Below are 24,682 nucleotides of genomic sequence, written 5' to 3'. Positions count from 1 at the left end.
GATGGGGCATTCACAGCTTCTCTGGGCAACCTGTGCCAGTGCCCCACCACACTCACAAGAAAGAATTTGTTTCTCATATCTCTTTCAGTTTAAAGCCATAATCCCTTGTCCTGTTGCAACAAGCCATGATAAAATTTGTCCCCATCTTTCTTGTAGGCCCTCTGAAGGTGCTGGAAGGTCTCCTGGGAGCCTTCCCTTCTCCATGCTGAACAAATAACACCAACTCTCGGCCTGCTTTCATAGGAGAGCAGCTTCAGACCCCTGATCATTATACACTATAACACATTGTTACAGTATCACATATTATAACAATAATAAAAATGTATAGAAGGCAATTTTGCCAACCTGATCCTTTGAATTTGTACTTATTTGTGAATATACACAAGCTCTCCACTGAACTTCAACTGGGAACCTATGTCCCACTCCAACACACCCATATGTTTCCAGAAGAATCTTCTAGAAAAACAGGGTTTTCATACCCTCCATCCTTCCAAGTGACAATGACACAATTTAGTTATGTCGTGGAGCCCTTCTCTAGACAGGCCCCCCATGACACAGTGCAAGAGATGACACAACACACAGCAAAGGATGCCAGCAGCACGGCTGCAGTGGCAAATCCTGGCTTTCCAGGGGCTGAGCTCCTTGTGGCAGGGGGCTCCCACAGGAAGGGCTACCTCACTTCATGTGCCTTTTTAACATCTCTGGATGTGTAAAATGAAGGCCAGTTATGCCTCTCAATCAAATTAAACTACAGGCCAATCCTAGTCTCTTTCACACAGGCATGTGGCTTAGGAAATCAGTGAACCTGAAATTTGATCTCTCCTATGATTTATTTGCCATCTTCTCCCATTACACAAATACAAATATAACAGGCATTTTTCTGCAGCCCTGAAATGATTCAGAATTAATACCAGATGACAAAATGGACCATGTACCAGGAGGGGAAAAGTTACAGTAAAAGCTCCTTCCCATTAATGGGACCATTCATTCATATGCCCATTATTCCACAGGGGAGCTGGACATAAATTATGTATTTGACATCTAGTTATAGATGATTATATCTGACATAATGAAGTTATAATGGAAGGAGTTTGCACATTGTTTGGTTATTAAGTGCCCATTTCTTGTCCCTGCACCAGGTGCAATGGTGATAGGCCATACAAATCATCCAGAAGAAATGCCAAAATGGGCTCCCTTACTGATAAAGCACCACACATGTTTATTAATTTAACAGCTTGTCTTATGTCTCCCCCATCTGCTCATTTAAAACAGTTATTTGCCCTATAAATATTTCAGGAAGAGAAGTGTAGCCAAAAATTAGTCTGGCAGAAAAGGAAAAAAAAAAAGTTTGAGAAAGGGTCTGATGCTGTATGCAGCACTACACTCTTCTTTTCACATTGAACTGGTTCAACAGCTTTTTTTCAAGCTGGTAATAGGACATTCACTTTAGATTAGTGATGCTTGAGGGTGCAGCACCATAGCTGACTCTACTTTCCAGCTGTTGCCACTGTCAGGTGGGTGAAAACTTCCACCACTGATGGTGAGTGGCAAAACCCAGTGCAGCAGAAAACAAAAGCCACTGTCAAAAGAATCTCCTGGGTGCGTGTCCATGTCCATTGTTATAAATGACAATATAGCACTGGCCTTTGCATTTATGTATTAGCTTTTGCATATCATTATTAATAACAAAGAGTTTGATATGGTACAATTTATATTTCCTTTTTCTGCTTTTTGGTACAGTGCAATCTGTCAGTTTATGTATGCAACATATAGCTTATATGAATAGTAGTAGAATAAATATATTATATCTCAGGACACAGCATAATATTAAAATAGAGACTATGTGATGTTAAAATGCTTTTATTCATGTAACTAACTCAGAGAATGGTGTAAGATAATTAGGTGGTTCCACATTTGAGGACTATCTTATGATAAGATAACAGTGACAAAAACCAGACCACTGTGAGAAGAATTTACCGACTCTTCAGGGAGTGTAAAAACAACAGGATGGAGCCATGAGAAGAAATAAAATACATTGATTTAATCTGAAGGATGTCATGCAAACAAGTCAAAGGTTAAAACCAAGCAAAAGAATTCATGGAACACCTAGACTCACAGGAATATCTGAATATGCATATACTCTTATGAATATGCATGTACCCCTGTAATGTAACAGTGTCTAGAGAACACTGTTTTAAGCTAATGGTGTGGTTTTTTGCCCATCACCAAAAACACCTCAGTACTGGTGTTTGTTCCTTTTTATCCCTTATTAAACTTTTAAAAAATCTCAAAGAGTGAGCTCTGTTTCTCACATCCATTTTGAGCTTAATCAGGTCATAAAGTGGCTTCAAATGGCCTCCAAAGGTTTGAAAAAGATGCCTTGAAATCCAAACATTTCAAGGCATCTTTAAATCACAGTTCAGGCTGATCTCCATAGCAATACTCCTTTACAAGACAGTGGCTAGCTGGTAAAAAGAAGCTTCTTAAAAAGTGCCCTTTTATAAATTTTTTTTCAGATAACTAAGAATAATGGAAAAGGTGTTAAATATCACTCAGAGTGTTCTTCCCTCCCTCCCCAAAATCCTTAAATATTTTCAAGTGTAAATACTTTGAACAGTTTCCACCAGCACGCAGGAGTTGGCACGCCTCTTTGAGAGACTTTCCTAGCTCCAGCTTTCTGCTAGAGCAAATGCTGTTATCTTATGAATAAACAGCAGTGCCCCAAGGTGCTCCTGTGCAGTGAAAGCACACATTCCAGAGAAATCAGAGCAACAGTTCAGCACCGCAGTGAAAACCCAAACGGTGAGCAGCATGCAATTAACTCTTTCTGACTGTGGAGAGCTACAGGATGCAAGCTGGGACCTCACTGATGGCAACAAGCAAACTGGAGAAGTACAGGCTGGCTGCAAGGAGCTCTGGTTGTGATACTTGCTAGCCCCACACATGATACCTAATGATAAATTAATAAATATGGAGCACAGCTCATGTCCAAAGCAGCTGCCTGCCCTAGGAACATCAGTGTAGTCCAGAAGGTGGACATCACAGTACAGACCTGAGCCCCAATGGGAGATTTTTGGAGAGCTCTGCATAAAACAGAGAAAAGCATTGTATCAGAGCTCATCCATCCCTCCACCATTTTCAGGACCAAAACAAGATCCATATCTGGCAGTAGATTCCTGTATCCTCCTGCATCCACGTCTACCACTCTGCCCAAAACCCACCACATTGCAATGTTGAACTGTTTGAAGATGGATATCCAGCCTTGAATGAGGCTGCTTATCACAGGGGGAAAAAAAAAACAAACCAAAAAACCAAAAACCAGAACTCAAATGAAAAGTAAACAAATAGCAAAGGAACACAACAAACAAATCTCTGCAGACAGATTCAAGAGCAGACTTTGAAACAAGGTGGCTGCAAATTCACAGTACACATGAGGCTTGTAGTCATTGCAAAACCTTTCCACAGAAGGGGCAGATGTCGTGACAGTCACCTCCCTTCCACCCAACTGGTGCAACACCAGTTTCCTGCATGCCTCTTACATACTGCTTTCCTAAAAGCCACGTGGAATAACAGGATGGTGCTGGCTTCCTGCAATGAGCACTCACACCCCATGCTGGAAGGAGGGGGATGCTCTAGTGGGCTCAGGGCAGCCACAAAGGGGAAGCCCTGAGAGATGTCATCCTTGAAAAAAAGGCTGAGCAAAACCAAAGTACATGACCAAGAAAGAGCAGGACACAACACGGCACCCCAGAATTGCATCGGGAAAAGGGAACGAGGGTTCTGAGCACAGGAGACCCCAAATAGCATCCCTGCATGATCCTTTCTTGGCTTAAAGGCATCAAATTAGCCTCTCCCTTGGACTCTTCCACCTGAATGATGTGAGGAAAATAATATTGCCTTAAGAAGCTGGAAACATACAGCTAACCCAGAAGGAGCAGGATGAGTAAAGCAGAGGGACACAGTAAAGGACTCCTGAGCTGAGAGAACGCCTTCCCCAGGGGCACTCCAGCAGAAAAGGAAAAAGCCTGGAAACAGAGGGTGCCTGGCCAGCATTGGCTCACAGCAGGCAGTCCTGGCCAGCACTTCTCTCACAGTGCTGGACCAGGGGAGGGAGAGGCAGGCAAGCTGGTGTCTCAGGGCCTGGTGAGCACAGGATACGTGACCCCACGTGTCAGCTTGAATTAAGGCAAGGAGTGCCACTGGGCCTCGCTGCCCAGCACTCCCCTTCCTCTGGACCTGGCAAGGAGGACTGGGGCTGTGCAATAAGCCCAGCTGTCAGATCCTCCTACATCATCTGCAAAGCCATCGACCCTCTCGGGACCTTTGGGAGGGAAAAAACAAATAAGACCCAGAATGCACACTTACAAAAAGCCTACTCTGTTTTTGGTTATAGGATTTCACTGAGCTTCTGCTGTGTTCAGGAAAGGTTCTCCCACAAAAAACTGCAAAAAGGGGAAAAAATGGCAGAATGGATCCAGGTTTTGAAGAAAGAAAGCGCAAAGGGACATCTCCCACTAAGATGGAAAAGAAAGGTGCAAACCCAGCAAAACCTCTGGCTCCCTGTTTGCTATCTAAGGACTAGGGCCAGATTCTGTGTTTATGGAATTTGAACCTGATAACTGAGGTTTACAGGAAAACCTCCCACAGTGCCTTAACACGGTGCCATAACAACCTCCCTGGCTAGAGAAATCTGTACAGAAGGGTAAGAACTTCCTGTGCCTCCTTTATTTGCTATTTATTTCTAGAACTGGGGACCAGTCCAAAGTTTTGCTTATCAGTTAGTGTTTAGGAAATATACTGACTTCAGGCATATCAATCTCCAACATAACTACTCTCTGAACTTCAGCTTAGAAGGAAACAATTCCTTAGAAGGAAACCTTTACAAAGCATTAGCTCAACAGGGCAGGTGAGTTTCTCAGGCTGCGTATGTATGTAAATGCCAGGCATACATTTCAAGTTCAATATGATTCCACATATAGGTTAAGATCTGCTTCTACACAGCTTTATAAATTGTTTTAGTGCACATATTTGGTGTGTTTAGTTCACTTCTTTACTGTGTTTTAGTACCTGGCAAAATTTGAGAATTTAATTTTAAATTAAATAAACATTTAATTTAATTTATTGCTATATATGATAATTCTATAAAATCCCTTTATAAGCCAGAGTATCAGTGTGACTCTCATCTATGAAACTCCTTGCTATTGTCATTAACCATTATTAAACACAGGTTTAATCTTCAGTCTGTGATATCACAACCTAAGGTCTCAGCTGTGCCTGGAATTATTCTGTACAAAGAAGGCGTAAACACTTGCATGAAAATCATGTCGTCACATCCAAATTGTTGGATTGAAAGGAGGTGTAAAAATGGTAGTAACAGTGCTTCATACACAGAACTAAATTTACAACAGCCTCAAATTAAAAAGCGGGTGGGGACTAAGAGGTGTCTTGATGAAAAATGCTGATTCAAGGCTTCATTTCTATTCAGTGAAGTACAGTGTCATTACTGGGTGGCTGCACAGAGCAGTGGCTCAGAGTAATTACCCTGTAATGCACAGTGACACTAATGTACTAGTAAACTACTGCAGTTTATACTCTATTCACCACCAGCGTCAGGACTCTGAAAGGCAGGTAAAAATCCCCTGCATGCATAAACAATGTGTGTAAATGTCACCAGTGATAAAATTTTTAAAAAGGAAAAGGAAGAGGCAGTTACAAATAAATCTGTCAGCTGAGAATTGCAACTGCATAGACCCACAGGAGCACTAAAGCTGTATCTTTTTTTGACAATACAGGAAAGAAAGATGCTTCTCTTAAAGCATCCTACCCAGGTTCTACTTCCATTTACTACAATTAAAACTGTATGGTGGCTGCTTCTTTTTGCCACTCTGAGTGCAAAGTTGGCCTGCACCTGGTGCTCAGCTTAGTGCAAGGGTAAGCATGGAGGGGAAACAAAGAGCATGAAAGGAGTAGCCAGAAGCATTAATGGTTTATGCTGACTGTCATAATGCTGCTCTGGTTTTAGAGATACAGCTACAAGAATTGTGGAGGAACACAAGCTTAAGGACAGGTGTTTTTCACTCCTTTGTTTAAAACAGCTCTTGTAGATGAAGCCTGGAACATGACCCAAGCATGTCGTAAGGTGTCAGAAAAAGCAGACAAACAAAAAGGAATTATGAGCCTAATATACTTAGGAGGAAAAAAAAAATATTACAATACTCTAATGGATTTTGGATGCTGAGACTAGAAATGAGGCATCAGAGCTATACATCCCATATCCCAGGGCCAGAGGAAAGCCTTGCTCTTCCCCCAGGAGACAGTGCCAATTACCATGTTTTTAACAGCCCCTAGCCACCAGCTAATAGATTGATGCCTCCAGAGCTGGCTTTCTCTCTGGCCCTTTCCTATTAAGCTACACAAGAGTATTCAAGTCCTTTTACCAGCACATAGCAGCAGTAATATCAGTTCTTCCACCATGAGCAGCTCCTTCTTTAAGATCTCTCAACCAGGAGGCCCTGGTGAAAGCTGTCAGTGTAGCAGTTTGTGTTGGATAAACTCCATTTTACTCTCTCTGCAAGCACTGCAACTGTTCTGCCTGACCCACTTTGCCCTGCTCCCGGTGGCACTGCCATTTATCTTGTGGAGGTAGCTCTGCCCTCATGAACAGCAGATCACTGAAGAGTTTTGTTAGTCCTTAGCTCTTTCAGCTTGGAGAAAGCAAGACACAGGTTCTCTGTCCTGCTGCTGTTCCAGCATCCTTCAATATTCTACAGTCTGTTCAGATGCCAAGGCAAGGATTTACATTGACCTATTCTAAGTAAGCTCTGATTCATCACCTCAATGACAGACTAGAGCAAGAAGGTCCTGCAAGTCATAACTGTCTCTGCCTCACTAGAGTGCTCTGCCATAAAAGCAAGGCAGTAAATTTTACCACAGAACTGGAGGTTTTCAAATGACTTAGAAGAAGCTGATGATCTCAAATGCACATGTCAAATCCTAGGGTACTTAACTTAAAGCTGAACGGAGGTTGTGGAACTGCCAGGAGATCGTGCACAACCAGCCTGACTCATGGCAAGACCAGATTTGGAGAGAGAACTGTGAATCTGGCATCCTCACACCACCCAGGACATGGTTCCACCTCTCATTTTTCAATTAAGAGCAGTTAGGGAAACATGTGCAGACACAAACACATACCAGCAGCCTTACGGTGTTGTGGCAGAATGGTGACAATCACCACACAGGTGGATTTGGTACTCTTTCTGTCACTGTAGCAGCCTTTGAAGAGTGGGAAAAAGAGAAAAAAACCCAAACCTAAGGTATAGACTCTCCATGCTATTACACTTTGGCTGTTCTCTTCCTCCCCCTCTCTTCTTCCACAACATTCCCTAGGTTTGATGTTAATATCCAGTTGCAGAATTGACAAAAAAATTCCTTCATAATCCTGTATGATTTTTGCTTTGCTATCATTTATTCCAAGAAGAACAAGCTATTATCTTTGATATCATACCTGAATATTGGCCAGCCTAACCAAAAGGAGCAAAGGGAGGGGTAAGAAGTCTGCACCAGCACATATGCTTGCTTTGGGGACAACCTCCTTTCCCCAGGCCTCAGGGGCAAACACTGGGGGCACAGCACTAGGGAATGATCTTCCAAATGGGGCAGAGGAATCAAGGGCTTGCATTCATATTGCTTTATTTGCACCATTCAAGCCAGGTACCTGTCTTAGCAGGGCTATTCTGGACTTACTCTGTACATATTGGCTACTAGCACCACTCTCAAGGGCAATCAGTCCACCTAAAATTTAATTCATTCTCTGTAATGAACATTTCCTCACCAAGTCCGGAAAAAAACCCCTCAAGCAACAGTCATGCGGACTCATTCTAGGCTTGAACCACTGTACAACCTTTACTCACCTGAAGGGCAGTGGAAATCTGGCCTTTTCCATTCTGCCAGCAGCTCCCTGTGCCTTTGCACTGCCATTAGGAAGGAGAGGTGCAAGACAGAGGGCAGGACCTAAGGTGTACCTGTCCCTGCAGTAGTGAACTAGTGGGGAGAGCAAACCACCCTGTGAAGTGATGGGATGTTCAAAGCTATGTAATGGGACACATGGGACACGGTCATCCTACACACATCTCTCCTGCAGGAATTAATTTGCTCCCCAGTGTCCTTGGATGGAGGGTGACAGCTTGGCCATGGAGGCTCAGTGAACAAGTGAGTGATATCCACCCATGGCTGTGGCTGGTTTGGTATGCAAGAATGGAGACTGTCCCACTGACTCACCCTTGGATGGCGGTCTCTCCAGATCCGAATCCAGGTGGATCGGTGGGGCAATGTAGGAAACCTGCCCGTGGTGAGCCTGCCCTGTGGACAAATAAGTGGTTTAGTTCTGCTGTTTCCTACACAGATCTATCAGGGCTACAGTCAAATACACAGCATTTGGATTAAAAGCAGGTTTGCAAGTATTTTGTTCTGTGTGTCTCCACAATGAACTTCCATTTGTGGAGGCACCTGGTGACAAGCTGAAACCACTTCCATCTCTCACTTCTTTCTTGCAGACAGGGGTACTCTGGTGAACTTAGGTTACATTTGCTTTACCACTACTACATATACTTTACACCACGTTCTCCTGAAACATTTTCTCTCTCTCTCTATATATATATGCTATGGAAGAGAACCCAATTTCACACAAGCCCATTCAATCTGTTAATCTCACTTTAGGAGGGAAACAAGTGCTCCTATGTCACAGCCATTTTAGAAGGAAGCATGTTATGAAGAACAATCCCACCTGTTTGTCCCACCTGCAGGGGACACACATATCATTTTTCAGAGCTCAGCATTGCTTTCACATGAATGGAAAATTTTTTTGGTTCCCAACACCATCATGCAGTTTCTCAGTTGCTAAAGACTCAATCCTTCTCCAGCAATTTGAAGGTAACTATATCAAGAAACTTCTATTTATAATAAAAACATTTTTTTATAATTCATCTATTTACTGTACCAATTTACAGGGTTGTTAATCTCTTCTTCTAAACATGGAAAGTTAATGACACATAGATTATGATAACAGTTAGAGTAACCTTCCCATTTCAAGTAATATTCGTTCTGCAATAAAAGCAGTTGATTCCTCTTAAGAGACACATTCCAAATAATTAATACAGCTCCCTGTTGACACTTGCTGTTGTTGCTCCAAGCAATTTCCAAGCTAGCGTCACAGGCAGAGGAGCAGCAGTACAGTCTTCAGGCTTCTTTGTAATGACATCCAGGAATACCACAAGCACAGTATGCTGGTGCACATAATATGTTGAAAACATCTCTTCAGGGAGATAAAATATTAATGAGAAAGGGGAGAGAAAAAAAAAAAAAAGAAATGTGTCTAAATGTGCAGGTTATATTTACTGCTTTACACTGAGGATGACTCAGATAATTTGCATTATTAGCCATTACAACAACTGGACGTAATTCAGGTTTAAAATCTACCAACACATCATAAATTCTGTATTTGCTTTTAAGTGCTTTAACATGGGAAATTTGCTTCAGGCGAACCCATAGCAAACAACAAGTCAGTCTTCTTTCCTCTCCTCGTTTACATGTTAAAAACCCATTTGATGCCATTAGTGAGCAAAAGTCATCATTTAATAGCTGCTTGGTTCGGCAGCAGAAACACGCAGACGGTCTTCTCTCACTCCAAGCTGCTCAGTGTGCAGGATGATCAGTGCCCTTATAACACAGAACAGTCTCCTCATTTGCTGCATCAAAGATGCCACTGAAATGTAAAACAGCTGAGCTTGGCAGGAAACTCTGGAAATCACCTAGCCCAGCTCAAGGGCAGCAAGAGCCCATAGCAAGTGTCCAATCTGATTTCCAATATCTCTAAGGACAGAGACTCCACAATCTCTCTGGGCAATCTGTACCAGTGCCTTGCCACCCTCATAGGAAAAGAAAAAACAGAAAGGCTTTTCCATTATCTGCCTGTAAGAAGAGCCTGGCTCCATCTTTTTTATTCCCTGTCATCATGTACTTATACACATCAGTAAGATCCCTTGGATGATCTGGTCCAGGCTGGATACTCACAGCTTTTCATCCCATCCCCACAAAGAGATGCTTCAATCCCTTTATCATCATTATGGCCCTTTGCTGGACTTGCTCTGGGCACACTGCTGACACATGGGTTTTGGGATTTGTTTTTGTTTGGTTGGGTTTTTCTTAATCACCTGGTCTTCCTGGGAGCAAACCAAAAAAATTAACTGTTGTTTTTCTGGAGGCTTAAAGGGCTAGGCTGGAGTAAATAAGATAAACCCACATTACATGAAAGACTAAATAACATCTGTGAGTTTGTTTAGACATTCATTACAATTGAGTAATAACTATGGAAGTTTATTATTGCTTTATTAAGGCTTTTACTTGATATGGAGGAAGCAGTAGCATCAAATGCTCTCTAGTGATGAATGAAACAAGTTGCAGAAAGCTTTTATCTATTTGCTGCTGATGCAAAACAGTACTTCAAAAAAAAAATAAAATCAGACTTCTGTTACTACTACTACTACGTACTACTAAAAAAAAACCCAGACTTCTGTTACACTGCACACTTCTCACAATGCTAATAAATCAAACTTTGGGTTTTAATGTTCCTTCTCCAAAAAAAAACTATGCAAACAATTGTTGTGATTCATTTTCTGGGCATGAATGCCAGCTCACTTGTTCTTCAGATTCATCAGAGTGTTCAAACTGGAGAAACAAAGGGTCTCCACTGTTACCTTATAAATCTTTTTAATCAACAGAATCACATTTTTGCTTTGGTTTTACCATTATTGCCAGTGGTGACCTTTGAGACAGTTGAGGGAAGGGAGGCAAGGGGGAGTGTCTGAAGCAAGACGTGGCAATGGGGCTGGTGCACAAGCACGTGGTCTTCTTGGCTTTAATGGCATTAAAAGTGCTGCCACTCACTCAGTTAAAAACCAAAATTTTACCCAATGGACCAATGAAAGGTTTTGAGACTGATATCACTGGTACAGCTCAAGCTGATCTCAAAGGCTGACAGAATGAGCTTTCCCAAGTGAGGCCAACTCCCAGTCCCTGTGGAGTGAGTTTTGCAGTTTCAGATGCTTACTGCAAGCCCCAGCCCTAGGAATGAGGGACTCCCTCTCTTCAATTCCAGCTGCTGTAGAAAAGCACTTTAAAAAATGGATGTGAGAGCCTTAACAAAAAAAATAAAAAATAATAATAATAAAAGGTAGAAACACTCCAAACACTCCACACCCATCTCTCCAGTCCTGCAGCTGTTTTCTCTGCACATTGAGTCTGAGCTGACAGTGGTGCAGGAAAAAGAAAGAGACTTCTGACAAAATACCAAAGGTCAAGATGTCTCTGTTGATGATAGGAAGTTAAGCATGCCTTGTATCAAAACATCTTGCATGGCCTTCTCCCAATCCCATCCTGCCTATACCCATCTGCTCTTTCTGCAGCCAGCTCCCAGGTAAAAGAGTAAACAGCAATCAAATGTAATCATCAAAGTAATGTTTGATGAAGTTGCCAATTTTGCACCTAACAGCTCAGGTTGTGTTCTATTTCCTTCATCCCTCTTGCCTGGAGAGGCCTGTGCCCATGGCTCCCTGTGACTGATGCTGGAAGACAGCTGTGGATCGTCCCTGACCTGTTTTTCTTGCACCACAACACAGGGATGCAGGGCTGGCCAACACTGCCTAAATATCAACCCCCTCTCAGGTGAGACAGGGCAAACACAGGTGTGGCACAGGTAGCCCCAAACCAGCAGTCTTCATAGCAGCCAGGCCACCTGCATGTGCTGTGACAATGTGAAAAAAACTCCCATGTTTGGTAGAAACCATTTTGGGAGCAACAATATGGATGTGACCTTGAAAGTCTACCTGGTGACATGCCCTCCCCTCAGGTAGAGGAAATGAGAAAAATGTTGGTGAATTAGAAAAAGTGCTTGACTGGCCATTATTTTCAGGTCTGACACATGAGAGATACAACGCATTTTAAAAAGCCAATAACTTAGAAGAACAAAGATAATGTTTTGTGAAGGCTGAAGGAAACATAATAGCTTGGCCTAAGGGATTTTTTTTTCTTTACTGTTTTTTTTTAAAAAGGGATCTGGATGCTCATAGACAGAAAATAAACATCCACACATCTTCAAAAATCTGCCCCTGAGTGATTTAGTCATCTACAGATGCAATGATATAAAACTACAGAAAAAATCTGCAAATGCATGGGCTAACCAAGAAAAGTAGCAACAAAGAAGTCTCATATGTGTATCTATTAAAACCACTTCCTCTTGATCCTTTTTGGAAGCATACCCACTGTTTGTAGCACCTAAGAGGGAAGGCCTTCCTCCTGATCTTGAGGAGGAAATTTCCAGTGCTGGTAACATTTGATTTTTCTAGAGTACAATGCATACTGTCATGTGTGCACTTGGGAAACTTTTCTGCCTGGCCCCTGCTCATTTTCTACCTGAGATTTTCCAGTGCACAATCAAAGAGAAAAACCTGAATAGAAAACATAAGACTGAAAGATTCCAACCCCCAAAAGCACAGGAAAAAACCACCAACATTTACCAGGCTAAAAGGCCGTTTAAAACATTTGATGGCTTGTCTCCTAAAGCCCTGGTGATGCCATGGAGACAACCACAGTCACTTGTATGAATGGCTCTTCCTTTTCCCTGCTGCTCCTTTGCTAAGTGCCCATGGTGGCTATGGACAGTCGTGCACTTGAATTGCAGTTCTGCCCCACACATGACTCAGATCCAGCAGCAGCAGTGAGAAGCCACCAGGAGATAGATATATATATTTTTTTTAAAAAACAAACATCCTTCAGACTCTTTGTTCTCAAGGGATGAGAGTCCCTTTTCTTTGCTGTCCTTATCCAGAGGCGATCACTACAACACATTTTTTTGCTGTCATGTCAGATTACTCAGATTTCCACCCATTTTCCAGCCTATTTTAGCATTCTTTTGTCTTCCACAGGTTCACCAGTTCCCAAGATCCTTTTTTTAGACAACCTAGTCAGCACTTCATGCAGAGGATTTAATTTAATTTTGTGCTGGTAGCTCTGATGACCTGTGTTCCCAGGTACTGCCTCTCCTATACCCCCTCTTGTCTGCACCGCTGAATGCAGGCACCTCCATGGATTTAATCCCTCATCTGTTAGTCCATTTGCTTGGATCATTAATTAGGTAATTCCCATGAAACCACACATCCATTCCTGAGCCTTTGATGTCAGTTCTTCACTTTTTTTTTTTTTTTTTTTTAATAACACTAGGATGGACACATACTAGGTATGCAATATATATTCTGAGGAAAATGCTTGAAAAACATAATGACATTTTTACTAATATCTCTACAGATAAAATATTCTTTACATGCTGTGACTTTTTTTTCCCCCATGTAACTGAAAATAGTAATTTTTAAAAGCAGTCTAGTTTGTCTGTGATGATCTGATCTATAAAATACAACATTATTTTTTGGGAACATTTATGTAATTCTGTAAATTCTAACACGTTTTTTTAAAAATCCACATTATTATCTAGCAAAAGACAACATACACTTTGTTGGAGTGCAGCTTCTAGGATCATCACTCTCATCCTCTTTCATTTTCAAAACTAGTTAATTTTTTCTTGTCCTTTTTTCTCCCCTCTTTTTGAATCCCGTAATATGTAGGCATATATAAAAACATATGAAAAGAGAAATTAAGAAGCTGGTGGGCTTGTTAACAAACTCTTTTGACGTGCCATTAAACAAATTTAATTCAGACCTATTACTCTGCATATATTCAGACTTCTCCTGGCAGCCTTTTTGTCTGCCTTTCATTTACAAAACACCATTCCCTCACTGCCCACCCTTTTCCATTTTGCATTAAAAGCCTTCTTTTTAAATAAAGCTTTTATAAAGCCATTCCCTTCCTCAGACGTGTCAGAGTTAGCACAGATTCTGTCCACTGCTTCATTTATTCATGGCCTTTTATGGAGTCTCTCTCTTTCATCTGTACATCTCGCTTTCATCTCTCAATGCCCTTTTAACTCCTTAGGGTAGCAGCAACTCACGCTTTCCCTCTTCTTGCCTCGCTCCCACGGTCATTTCCCTGTGCTTCCCTCGAAGCTGTGGATGCTTCTGAGTACAAGAAAACCCTCTTTTCCAGGAGGAGCTCTCTGGCTACATTATCTCTGCTCCCTTGTGTCATGGTTTGAGGCTGGCACAATGCCAGTGCCCCCATGAAAATACCTTCTCCCTGGTGTCTGCTGTGAGATGTGACCAGGAATAAGCAAAGCAGGCCCCCAGTTAGAAATAAAGAAAAGAAAACTTTATTAACTGAACTACAACTCTAAGTAAAAAGAGACACACAGGGAAAATGAAAACCTTCCAAAAACATTTCCTCCTCCCCCCACCAAATTCCAGTTCATCCATCCCCCAAATTTCAACTCTCAGTCCATCACCACCCTTCAGACAATCACTTTTCAGTTCATCAAGAGGAGAGGAGTCCTTCTTGTGCCATGGGCTTCCCCTGGAAACACCCTTGAAACCTCGTGTGTTTCCATGTCACTCGTGGCACTGCCCGGAGAACATCTGCCATTGTAACATCTTCCTTCCATGTCCAGTGCTCTCACCACTGCACATGGACCAGAGCTGCTTCCAGGGTCATCCTTTTAAGGATGCTTTGTCCCGTTCCAAAAAGAGCACAGTCTCACCTTTGGGACACCTGTCCCCCCAAAAATTTCACCCCCTGGGGCCGAGGGGTCTCAACACTGAACCCTCTTGGCTCTGAGCCATTGCCTCCCCCTGGATGCAGTCTCTGTGTCACAAGGAACATGGTTCTGTCCATGGCTATAACAAGAAGAGTCCAGCTAAGGCATCTGCTCTGGATGCAGTCTCTGTATCACAAGGAATATGGTTCTGTCCATGGCTATAACAAGAAGAGTCCAGCTAAGGCATCTGCTCTGGATGCAGTCTCTGTATCACAAGGAACATGGTTCTGTCCATGGCTATAACAAGAAGAGTCCAGCTAAGGCATCTGCTCTGGATGCAGTCTCTGTGTCACAAGGAACGTGGTTCTGTCCATGGCTATAACAAGAAGAGTCCAGCTAAGGCCACTCCATCATCTCTTCCCACCTAAGATTCTTCTCTACTCCTCCAAAATCTTTCACTTGCCCAGACCTTCATCACACTTGCCCATTTCTTCTTCCATTTCATCTCTATCTCTCTTCTAGGAAAGGTTAATGTTCTGCACAGTTTTCATTGTCCAAAAAAGGGTTAAAAGCTCGGGCTCTGTCCCCCGCCCAGAGCTCCCACAGCGGCCGGACACCTTCTTGCTGCACCCCCCCTTCTTGTCCTTCTCGGCCGTGCTGCCGGCACATGTTAACAAGTTTCAAGGTAGCAGTCACAGGCACAGGCTGTACTCTCTCTCTCTCTCTCTCCCCTAGGGGGCTGCCCGATGCCTCCTGGTGCTTCTCCCACCCTTCCATCCTCGGGGGCCTCTTCACCTCCCCTCTCGGTCCAAGGCCCGGCCTACCTCACCCGGCCGCATGGCTGCCCCTCCCCGGCCCAGCAGCCGCAGCTGGACGGGAGAGATCCGAACTCTTTCCCTGCCGAAACCCGAGAGAGCTTCCCCCGGGAGTGCTCTGCTTTTAACCCCTGTGTTCTCAGAGGCGTATCCATTGTCCCCAGTGCCCACACCAGGGGCCAATATTAAAACCTGAACACCTATTGGTGACCACAGCATATCCCAGAACACCTACTTCCTCTCAAACCACGACACCTTGCCATTTTGCCTCTTGTATTTCATACCATGAACTATTGCAAGCTTAAAGGTGCTGCAGCAGGACAGAGCAGGGTACCTGTAAGTGTGGCTTCCATGAGGGACAGCTGGCTCCTGTCACATCTGCCTGCTGAAAAGAGAGGGTACCAACACCAGCAGCCTCAACGGGCTATGGCTGAGTTTCCCAGTACTAAAGCCAACTCCAGGCTCAGTCAAGGCAGCTGGCAAGTGCAAAGAAGACCTTGGATGTGAGAAGAATGTGGGGAAAGGGGTAAACTGGGGAGATGTTTGGCTAAGTCCCTGTCACGCATGCATCTCATGCTTTAGAGAAAATGCAAATCCAAAAGCAGCATCTGGCAGCACGCCTGCATCAGCAGAGGTTGGCCTAGACTTCTGAGATGTTACTATTCCTGTTTTTAATTTGTCACAACAAACAGCTCTAACCATGAGAGGAGGGACATCAAAGTGACCCTTTTTGATGACCAAGCTGTCCCTCATGTGACAGCCATTACCTGAGAGCACCAAGACTATGTTTGAGCTACAGGAGAAAATAAGGACAAAAATAATGCCAAAGAAATGGGCTAAAACCTGAGTATTATAGCAGGTAAAACAACCTGAAGCTTTTCACTAATGGCAGATATGTATTTTCTAAGGAGTATTTAGGACTCAGAAACTCATATTCCAGCTGAAGTCAGAGGTGAATGAGCTTCTTAAAGTCACACCAAGATTCCTCATTTTGATGTGCAATCATCATAATTTATTTTTGGGTGAACCTCATCCTTCTATTACGGACTTCAAAACATTTGAATTTAGCGGCACTTTGGCTCCAGTGATGCTCTGCATCCTGCAGTGCACATCCCAAAATCTACACTGTGCTACAAGAGCCTGGTAGAAAGGCTGGGAAGGAAGGAAGAAGAACTAAAAAACCCGGGAAATATTTCACACGTGCCATGATAATTAAACTGTGTTAAAGATCTCCTGTCTTCCCTGTCCTCCCACCATATGGCAGCAAGGCTGCATCCAGGCCTGGCCTTCCCCAGTGCCCAAAGCAGGGACCTGACCTCCAGGGCTGCACATTTTTTGAGCTCATCTCCCCACAGGCTTGCCCAGCAGGCTAAAGAAACATGACGTGGTGAATTTTTCCTCCCCTCCCAGATGTGCTCACTGTGCTATGAAATACGATTTATCAGCCACCTGTACTGAAAAACATGGGAGAGGAGGAGGAGGATTTTGGTGCAGAGGGAACAGAGGGATTTGGAGCAATGCAGTCCTCAGATCCTTGGAGCAGATGACAAATATTGGTCACAAACCACCCAGAGCAGGTTTAGCAATGGCAAATACAGAAAAACCCAGAAAGAATCTTTTTAGCCATCTCTCGGAGATGGCTGAATCTGATATGAAGAGCTCTGTGCCAGCTCCTGCTGTCCTTACTCTGTTCTTGCCCCAAAAGTCAAACAGGATGTTCCCATCCTCCTTAGTGGGTCAAGGCCAGCCTGCTCTGCCTCAGGTGTTCCTGAAATGACTTGGGATGGAGAAGATTAGGGAAAACCCAGCCAAAGCCATCCAGTCTATCTCCTGCAGAGGCAAAATCATTCCTTATATTGCTTTGAAAGGATCTCCTTGGGGCTGTCCACTTCACACTATCAGATGCTGAGCAGCAGATCTCATAATCAGGAGATTTTGCTTTAGTTTTCCCTTTCTTTCAGGGGAAGGAATTTTGCTGACTCTTTCTTTCTTTCCCCATCTCTTTTAGCTGGGTGCAGCTCTTAATCAAGGCTGCAGCCCTGTGTTAGAGTGAACCATTTCACAGCACTCTCCTCTCCCCTGTGACATGGCCAGGCATTCCCATCCCCTCTCTTGGAGCAGATCTGGCAATTAAGGCAAGCACAGAGCGAGGTAGAGCTGATCTGATGGAAAATGCCCCACTGAAAACAATAATTACTAGTTTTCCACTTGCTCAATGAGCAGAACCAATTCAGGCTGCTGTGGCAGCAGTGCCAGATCTGAGGCAAAGGAAAGGGCAAGAATACAAGAGCCAGGGGTGGGATGGGGACAGATATCAGTTTAACCATAACATAAAGCCACACCTGGGAACAGTAGTGGCATTGTATCTGGACAGCCCCACCACTCCCACACCAGACTCTCTCCTTGCCCCAGGGAAACTCCTACCAATTGCAACCTTCCTTCACTGCCTTTCAGACAGCTTTAAATTCACCTGCCAGCATAATTTAAAGAGCAACTCCAGGTCAAGGGGTTTAATGAAAGCCAAATGCATTACAGCACACAGCTCCTCACAGGCAGAGCTTGGGACACAGCCCTGTCATTCTCTTACTTATGCCACTCTTGTTCATGCAGAAAGGGGAGCAGTGGGGGAGAAGAAGAAATCAGGCAGTAGCTCTTGCCATGCTGAGCTTAAAAAAGTGGCAAAGCATCCAGGGGGTTTGTCAGAGAAATCAGCTGAGATGCTGGATTATGAGGTAGGAGATGTGTCCAGAGCAGACAGGTAGATCTGTGAGTCACCAGCCTGGAGACAGTAATTGAAGTGTCTTGTGGTTTCAGATACTGCGTGATGTGGTCCAAGAATTTGTCACTCTCACCTGCCTCCATTTGTGATAGCCTACAGCAGATGTCCCCTCCAATTTTGCCTTTATTTTCCAAGCTTTATATCTCTCCATTTCCACATGGTACCTCCCCAGTACTGCCTGTACTTCTGCTGTGAACCCCCATTCCATCACAGCCTGATTCCCTGCCTCTCAACCTGCATCCTCCTGTCCAGCTTCATCAGCTCCATCTTCCATTGCTATGTGGCCAATACACCATGCAAACCTTAAATCTTATCTCCCATGGGTCTCTGTGACTATTCCTGTCTGAGACTGCAGTCCAGAAAGGGCTGTCAGACAATAAAGCATAAAAGCATCTTCTTCATTACAGGTATTTTTAATCAACTGCTCTCATTAAGGAAGTGCAAAGATGAGTAATCTGCTTTCCCTGTGGGTCAGCGCACCCTAACTGCATTAATCACTTCTTTTGATCTGCATCAGGAGCCCTGGGACAGGCAGTGCTGCCTGCCTGGCTCTGCATTCCTGCCTGCTGCCAAGCCTCAGCAGTGATGCAGTGGGACACTGCAAGAGAGGACAGATTCCATCTCAAAGGGAGTGATCAAGCAGCAAACGAGATTAACACGACATGATTTGATGAAGAAATGAAACAAGAGTGGGTATTATGCTCCGTGACCTAAAAGAACAGGAATCTAAGCCATCTTGTCTTTCCTTTTTTATTTTTTTCTCCTTTCTTCTTTCTTATCTTTCAAGATAATATAAGGTATTTCTCAGCATGAAGGACATGACTGCCTGTAGAGAGATTTTGACAACTCCCCTCTGAGTGCTAAAATGCTGTCAGCTGAAAAACTGAGCTGTTTGGGCAAATTGATCCAGCTCTGACAGACTTCCTCTCTGTTTTCATGTTTTCTCTCTCAATCAAAAGCCTCCTCAAGAATCCATGTTTTCAGTTCAATGTCAGGGAAAGGGGAAGAAGAGGGGAGATCGTCTGCTTTTGCTGCACTGTTCATCATTAACCTAGCTGGATGAAGAAACCTGTGAGAGGAAGAGGAAGGTCTCAGAAGTCTCTTGCACCTCCCCATTGCACACAGATACGGGGTCTGAACACAACTGCTTCTCTAATTCACATGTATAGTGACTGCATATGGACTTTCTGACTGCCACTGAAGACAGAGTCAATACAGTCTGGGTGCAGACATGAGCAGCACAGGAAGCTGAGCTTATAGGCCTGAGTTTATCTCCAATGCCAATAACAGGAAACTGCTGCATCAGCCATCTGAAGAAAACCTTACTGGATTTTTTTTTTTAATAATCATTAGGAATCATTTTCCCCTTCCTCAGCCCAAAGAAAATGAAATCAAAGCATTTTTAAACCTTGTCCCTAGGTGTGAATATATCTGTAACCTTTCTGCATCAGTGACAATTCCGAATACAATTTTTGATGGCCAAATCCTGGGAGCACTCTTACCACTTTACAACAAAGATTAAGCATGCTCCTGTCACAGTCAGTAAAAGAGCATCTCTTCCTATCACCTCGGTTGGGAGCTCCAGAAATCTCCAGTCCTCTAAAGTGAAGCAAGGCCAAGCAGCCCAAAGCGCATAGCAAAGACAATTCGGTGCTTCGTTGTTTCTGCACTCTTTTCACCTTTGCATATAACACAGTTTTATAACTTGGTGACTGCTGTTGTGCTTATAGGGTCTCCCCCCAGTTTTTTGAGCTAAGTATCAAAACATTGTGATGTTCATTTCTCCCCTTTACCCATCTGAGGAAACCCATGCTCAATGTGGCCTATTTTCCTTTTTTTTTTTTTTTAAGACTTCTGAAGCAGAATTACTGGTTTATAGATTCAAAGAGATTTGAAGTCTGTAGCTTATGAATTTTACTTCTAGTAAAGTCAACTATGGACTTTATAAATTTCATTGTGTCCCTTTTCAATGCTTGACAAAGTCAGGAATGACAGAAGATTTTACTGTCTGTTCCCTTCATGCTGTCATTCTACACTTATTTATTTCTTCATGGCCAGGGATTAAGAAGTTTGAAATGGGTCAGAAACTGCACCAGCTCACAGACTTCTGAATAACTATGCACAGAACACAGGTTCATACAGCCAACATCTACAGACCAGATGTTTCATACAAGGTCAAATATAATTTTTTAGCATCAGATATTCTGTACTTGGGACCTGCATTCCTTAAGGCCCTTCAAGTATGTCTTGGGATTATTCTTATCTTAGTTCCCATGATGTTACTGTAGGCCTTTGGATGACAGTTTTGATTATAAGTTTGCACACTGCCTAGAACAATAACCTCCTGATTGGTACTCCTTGAATAATACAAATTAATTCTCTCCTGAGCCTCCCTCACCCTGGATGAATCATGCTGGATGTCTGCCTTCTGCAAGGGCAGCAGACAGGTCTGCTGGGGCACTGCTCTGTCTGCCAGCACTGGGGCAAGGGTCCCGAGGCACTGCCAGGTTCCCTGATCCCAAGGACCTAGCTGCATACGTGCAGGGGAAGAGGCTGCTACACTACATCACTTCTGATGTGCCTGTCAGACCCCCCAAAAACTACAGGAAACATTCAGCATGACTGAAAATGAGACCACAGAGTCTGAAAAGTACACCCAGAGGGTTGTGTGTTTCAGCCCAGCTGAAAACTCTTTCAGCTGGTTCTGCTTCAGGCTCCTGTTCTTTTAAGTAAAATATGCTGCTATAAACTTAATAGCCAGCTTTAGTTTATTTTCCTTTACAACAGACAGCATTCAAATTGTCCTGAGTCATAGATTCCATCACCTCTGAAACACAATCACCCAAAATCTCCATGCAAGAGAAATATTTTCTTCCCTTTAGACCACAACCCTTTAGTTACTTTAATGAATGTACAGATTTACATATTCATATATACTGGCCCTGACCACCACTTCAAGCTAAACTTCCTCTAACAGGCTAACCCTTAACTTTGCATTTGAGTTTCTTAAATAATCTCTTGACTGAAGAACTGACAAACTCAAACTTCAATTATGTGGACAACCTGACCTCTTATCAGGGACAAGAAGCTCTTTCTTCACCCTCTTGCGACCTAAGCAAGAAAGGAAGAACACTCACATTTCTGGTTAGGTATTTAACCTATGTGGGATTCAAAGTTCTACAGAATTAGCCTCACACTGAACCCCAGTAATGACCACCTCATTGTTTAGGAGCCCAGGATGGATACATGTTTGTTTTTTTGTTTTTAACCTTGACCAGAGAAAGGATAGAGCAACCCTGTATAATCCTTCTTTTGGATTATAGAGTTACAGCTAACAGCACTCAGTGGCTTTGGGGAACACTCAGAGGGAGGTATGATTTCTGGATTGGCACCTTGGGATTGAGTGCAGTCTCAGTAATATCAGCCATTCCAGCTCTGATTGACATGACAGTTTCAAGTAACATTGGTCAAATGGCTTGGTGACTGCTACAGCAAGAATTGTGTATACACAAGCATCTGATAAAAGAATATTTTGCTTTCAGTAACTTGCATTACAAACTAGCCCACTTGCTGCAGAGGGATTCTAATACAGCATAATCTGCTTAAAGAAAAGAAATAGAAGAAATAAAGACAGAAAATTTCCAGTGTGGAAGTACTTCTGACCCCACCATGGCATAATCTGCTTAAAGAAAAGAAATAGAAGAAATAAAGACAGAAAATTTCCAGTGTGGAAGTACTTCTGACCCCACCATGGCAGTGACACCTTCAGAACAGTATAAATTCAGCTTTCTAAATCTAGCTGTAAGCCCTCAAGCAAGGCAGCTGAATACTGGTCAAGCCTCAGCCAAAGGTTCATCTCCCTTTCACAGCCCCTATGGATGAAAGAAACACCACTGATGAAGGTGGCTGTACTGCTCCCTATGCCAGCCTGCCTTTCCAGAGGGTGTTAAAGCTCCTTGGCACAGGTGACTTCTTTGTGCAGGAGTTCAAGCTTTCATTGTCCTTTACCTCCAGGGGTGTCCTAATTAGAGTGGGGTTTCCTTCTCAAGTTACTGAATTTGAAGAATCATGCTGCTGTTATTTACAGGCAAATTAAACAGGAGCAAAGATGGACAGAGGGGAGGAATAGAGTGAGGAAAAATGTCCTGGGGTGGGGGGAGGAGAAAGGGACCCATACCCTGATGCACAAAAAGGACAAGAACACCTTCACAGCAGGTTGGAGACCATGGCATCCAATCCTGTATCCCTGTGGTGAGGGAGCAAGTCCTCTGAAAGCTTTTCCTTTGCAAGACGCCAGACAAAAATCTCCAATTAGTTTCATAAAGATGAGGAGCCAGATTGAAAGCTGCCTGTTATTTGCCACAAAGGTGGCTTTCTGCTCAGGATAAGCAGAGGTTTAGAAAACACTGAAAGATTTTCATTAAGGTGTGGGAACAAAAGAAGAAAGAAAAAGTGGAGGGCAACAAAGTATCTGTGCAGTGGATTGAGGGCAAATGCCTACACTATCTGCTTCATAAGATGGATGAGCAGGGCTGCAGGTTGTCCCCAGGTACCCAGTCAAGCTGATTACAAAGGTTACAAATGACTGGAACAAGCTTAGAGCACCCAGGACAGCTAAGAAAAAAAAAAACACCTGTGAAAAAGCCTCATTTTTCAGATGTTTGAAATGACATTCTTCAAAAGTCAGTGCTGGGAAGACATGTCACGTTCACAGTCTCAGGCATGTACAAGTCAGGAGCGGCAGCCCTAAATACTGCAATTACATCCTAGGACTTTTAAACCAAAGGAAAATAAAACCCACAAGAAATAATAAATATTATAGATTTAGGCCTTTTTTTTTTTGCTGTGCCTCAAAGTCTTCAGGACCCATACTTTAAAGCTTCTCTTTCCACTTAAAAATGCAATATGACTTTTATACTTTTCAACAGAACTGAAAATCCTGTGATCACAGAGACTCTGGATAAACCATATCTGAGCTCAACAATGCAATCACTAGCGCTGGCAGCCCTGAAGTCACACTTCATAGGGCAAATTGTAGAGCTGTCTTTGTGAAAATTTGTGTATTCTGGAGGGCATTTAGAAAATGGAAGCAGAACACATTCCCAAAAGCTCAAACTCCTGGGGGTGATCTGGTAACAAAGTCAGATTGGATTGGATTTGGCACTGGAGCAGTGAGCACCCATGTGCTCTGTCCTACCAGCTATGCTGGAATAACCTCTCAAGGAGGTTAGGGATGAGTTGAGCCTGGGAACATCACTGCACAGCCACAGCACCTGGGCAGCTGCAGTGTGCTGGGATTCATGGCACCCTGAACCAGAGCCAGACGTTTCAGCTGCTCGTGGTGTGCACAGGACACACACACAGATCTGCTGAGACAGCTTGAGGTGTTCAGCAGGAGAAATCATATTTGAAACAGCGAGTCAGGTTTTGATTAAACTGGCAATTAAGCAAGCAAGGAGCAGCGTGCCCTGCGGCTGCAGGGATGACAAGACAAAAGAGCAATTCCTTTGGCGGAGCAAATGGCTGCAACTTTGCTGCCTTCAGCAGGGCTGCGCTTTTCCATGTGAGCTGTGGAGCCAGCCCTCTCCAGCCTCAGACAGGACTGTGATATAAATAGTACTGAACTGCATTCAGCTGGGAAGCAGCCATGGCGCAGGGAGGCAAAAACTGACACTCTACAGGGATTTGCAAGGCAGCCATGGGCCAGCAGCAGCACCCTTCTTCTGTGTTGGCTTCCTCTCTCAAGCTGTTGGTGGATTCTTCTACTAGGGGCAGCTGGGCAAAAAGACAGCCAAGCAAATACCTGGTGCTACCCTCTGCCCACCAGAAGCTGGCAAGGGTCTTCAAGCCTGTTTATAAAGTTTAGCCCATTTGTGATCAGAAGCTTTTCTGAACTAATATAATACTTTTCAGTGAAGTCATGCATCTTACATTTTCAACTGGCACGAGACAAAGGAGAACTTCACAATTCTGTTATAATCTCCTCAAGCTGATGATCATCTACCAAGATTTCATTGAATATCAGGAGGTCTCCAAGATGAAGAACTTAGGGTCATTTTAGGTCAGCAGTCCTGCTGCTCAACTTTTAGCTAAGAAAATTGTCAGAAACAAATTAATGCATTGGAAACATCAGAACTGATCAGTATGTTTAACCAAAGGATAAGGTGCAGTCAGTGATTGTGTAGACAAACTTTGATACCAGCAAAACCTTTGTGTCCAGGTCCACATCTAGTTTCAGATCAAAGGTCCAGAATTCAATTTAAAATACCATGAATACAGCACTAACATGCACGGAGAAAAGCAGGTGATAACCTTACTGGTGGGGGTGCAGTGAAATAAGAAAATATCATGACTGTCTGAAGATTACTTAGATCACTGGATGACAGTGAGCATCCA

The 24,682-nt window shown here is 43.4% G+C and overlaps 1 protein-coding gene across 22 annotated transcripts in view; it reads right to left on the bottom strand.

Moving 5' to 3' along the window:
• Positions 1–24,682, bottom strand: part of ADGRL3 (adhesion G protein-coupled receptor L3) — a 493,993-nt gene that overhangs the window by 134,904 nt on the left and 334,407 nt on the right. For 21 of the 22 annotated variants that reach the window (XM_077177050.1, XM_077177053.1, XM_077177036.1 and 18 more), the window contains one exon: positions 8,278–8,358. The exons of the other annotated variant lie outside the window; for it this stretch is intronic. In XM_077177050.1, the coding sequence (XP_077033165.1) occupies positions 8,278–8,358 (81 nt within the window). The remainder of the gene's footprint in view (positions 1–8,277; positions 8,359–24,682) is intronic. 22 annotated transcript variants of the gene reach the window in all.

The sequence above is a fragment of the Agelaius phoeniceus genome, chromosome 4 (assembly GCF_051311805.1).
Source record: "Agelaius phoeniceus isolate bAgePho1 chromosome 4, bAgePho1.hap1, whole genome shotgun sequence".
Taxonomy (NCBI): Eukaryota; Metazoa; Chordata; class Aves; order Passeriformes; family Icteridae; genus Agelaius; species Agelaius phoeniceus.
This window is presented reverse-complemented; position numbering and strand designations above follow the sequence as displayed.